Source organism: Berghia stephanieae, chromosome 8, assembly GCF_034508935.2.
Source record: "Berghia stephanieae isolate SIO BIC M18660-M18661 chromosome 8, UCSD_Bste_1.3, whole genome shotgun sequence".
In the NCBI taxonomy this organism is placed as follows: Eukaryota; Metazoa; Mollusca; class Gastropoda; order Nudibranchia; family Aeolidiidae; genus Berghia; species Berghia stephanieae.
This window is the reverse complement of record NC_088367.1, coordinates 50,847,231-50,849,730: the sequence shown is the minus strand read 5'-3', so window position 1 is coordinate 50,849,730 and position 2,500 is coordinate 50,847,231. Positions and strand designations below refer to the sequence as shown.

Sequence of the window (2,500 nt, the reverse complement as noted above, 5' to 3'; positions counted from 1 at the left end):
TATACATTTTTATGCATGCCACGTCTATAAACGAATTTGTATGTATATATCTATATAATGTATACATATATATATATATATATATATATATATATATATATATATATATATAAAACCCGTGTGGTGTCCGGGGTCCCTCAACTGAGAGGGTCAAGAATAGCCCAACGCCAAGCCAGCGTGTCGTAAAAGGCGACTAATGGTGTGTGATTCCCCCATCTTTGAGTCACCTGGTCCTCCAGGTTGGGGGTTGGCAAAGGGTTAACACCCCTTTCCGTTAAACTCAAACCGTTACAGAAACACAGACAGACAAACCAAATCCTTTTTTTAGCTTGGGCGACCGAGGAGTTTCTGGAATTACAGAATTTATATATACAGAGAAGTGGTAAGACCTGGAATGAGATAAAAAAGTTGGCTCGGGATAGAGAAGGATGGAAACTGTTTGTCTGTGGCCTATACCCTGACCCAGGGTGAAAAAGGCAATGATGATGATATATATATATATATATATATATATATATATATATATATATATATATATATATATATATATATATGCAAATGTACAAACATGTAAAAATATAAAATCAAGAACTATGCTAATGTTTTTAGTTTTTGCAGGTTTTTAATTGAGCTTTTATATATAAATGAGCTTTTATGTAAGACAATATCCACTAAACGTGCTCAAAGCGCTTTGCAAGGGGTCCCTGGCCAACAGCAACACTCATCATGTAGGACGTGACATGACGCCAATATTACAATTTTTTTCGGACAGAGACAACACTGTTAACAACCAGGTACTCGTTTTACACCTGAGTACGGTGACAGAATGTGAGTAAAGAGGCGTTTCAAGTATGCGCCGAGTGAGGCTCGAAACCAGGACCTTCCGATCCGAAAGCGAGTGTCATACCACAAGACCACATAGCCGCACAATGATAATGTTTAATGGTAGTTGACTAAAACTATCTATGCACATGCTCATTTTAAATACATTTTTTCCAATTTGAAAAGTAGTAAAAATCTCTAGGATTGAGTGAGTTAAAATTGAATTATGTTTATCTAGACAATCATACTGGTCTTCTCCAGCCTAGGGATTGAAAGGGTTAACATTGATTTATTGTTCTATAGACGATCCTCCTACTGGCCATTTCTCTATCCTAGGGATTAAAAGGGTTAACATGATTTATTGTTCTCTAGACGATCCTTCTCCTAGTCATTTCTCTATCCTAGGGACTGAAAGGGTTAACATTGATTTATCTTTATCTAGACGATCCTACTACTGGTCATTTCTCTATCCTAGGGATTGAAAGGGTTAACATTGATTTATTATTCTCTAGACGATCCTATTACTGGTCATTTCTCTATACAAGGGATTCAAAGGGTTAACATTGGTTTATTGTTCTCTAGACGATCCTCCTGGTCATTTCTCTATCATAAGGATTGCAAGGGTTAACATTGATTTATTATTCTCTAGACGATCCTCCTACTGGTCATTTCTCTATCCCAGGGATTGAAAGGGTTAACATTGTATTTTTTGTGCAACGCTTTACATGCATGACGAGACATGATGTCTGCAAAGATGTTTTATAATATTTATTTTCTTCGACAGAGATTTCAAAAACTATGAATGAAACATTTGCAGACAGAGCAAGAAAGAAAAATACAATACAAAATACCATTCCCCCAAAGATCAGTCTTCTGAACAAGGAAACGATCATAAGACGTCTTGATTCAAGACAGACGTGCAACTGCTACGCACAGATGTTACCCGATAGCTGGACGACGTCATACTTATAATCTTCTTTTAAAAGAAATTTAACAACCATTTGGTACTCACCAAAAAGACAGAATTTTCTCCGGTGATTGGTTTAAAAACCACCCGGTACTCACCAAAAAGAATTTCTCCCCCGGTGATTGGTTTAAAAACCACCCGGTACTCACCAAAAAGACAGAATTTCTCCCCGGTGATAGGTTTAAAAACCACCCGGCACTTACCAAAAAGACAGAATTTCTCCCCGGTGATTGGTTTAAACCAAAAAGACAGAATTTCTCCCCGGTGATAGGTTTAAGATCCACCCGTCACTTACCAAAAAGACAGAATTTCTCGCCGGTGATAGGATTAAAACCACCCGGCACTCAACAAAAAGTCAGAATTTCTCCCCGGTGACAGGTTTAACTCACTCACCCCTAACACGGACTATATCCGTAATATACCGGGGTTACTTTTACCCATGCCTATTTATTACATTTTTCTGATACAAATTATAGGCGTAGTATCAAAGCTAGTGTTCTTAATGTTTACATGTTAATGGTAGTTGAATAAAGATATATATGCACATACTCATTTTTAATACATTTGTTTTCTTCCAATTTTGAAAAGTAGCAAAAATCTCTAGGATTGAGTGAATTAAAAGCCACCTGGTACTCACCAAAAAGACATAATTTCTCCCCAATGAAAGGTTTAAAAACCTCCTGGTACTCACCAAAAAGACAGAATTTCTCC

The 2,500-nt window shown here is 36.9% G+C and overlaps 1 protein-coding gene across 2 annotated transcripts in view; it reads right to left on the bottom strand.

The window, feature by feature from the left end:
* LOC144978827 (uncharacterized) overlaps positions 1 to 2,500 on the bottom strand; it is a 24,187-nt gene that overhangs the window by 7,516 nt on the left and 14,171 nt on the right. For both annotated transcript variants that reach the window (XM_078925371.1, XM_078925370.1), the window contains exon 6: positions 2,481 to 2,500. This exon is cut by the window's right edge and continues 117 nt beyond it. In XM_078925371.1, the coding sequence (XP_078781497.1) occupies positions 2,481 to 2,500 (20 nt within the window). The remainder of the gene's footprint in view (positions 1 to 2,480) is intronic.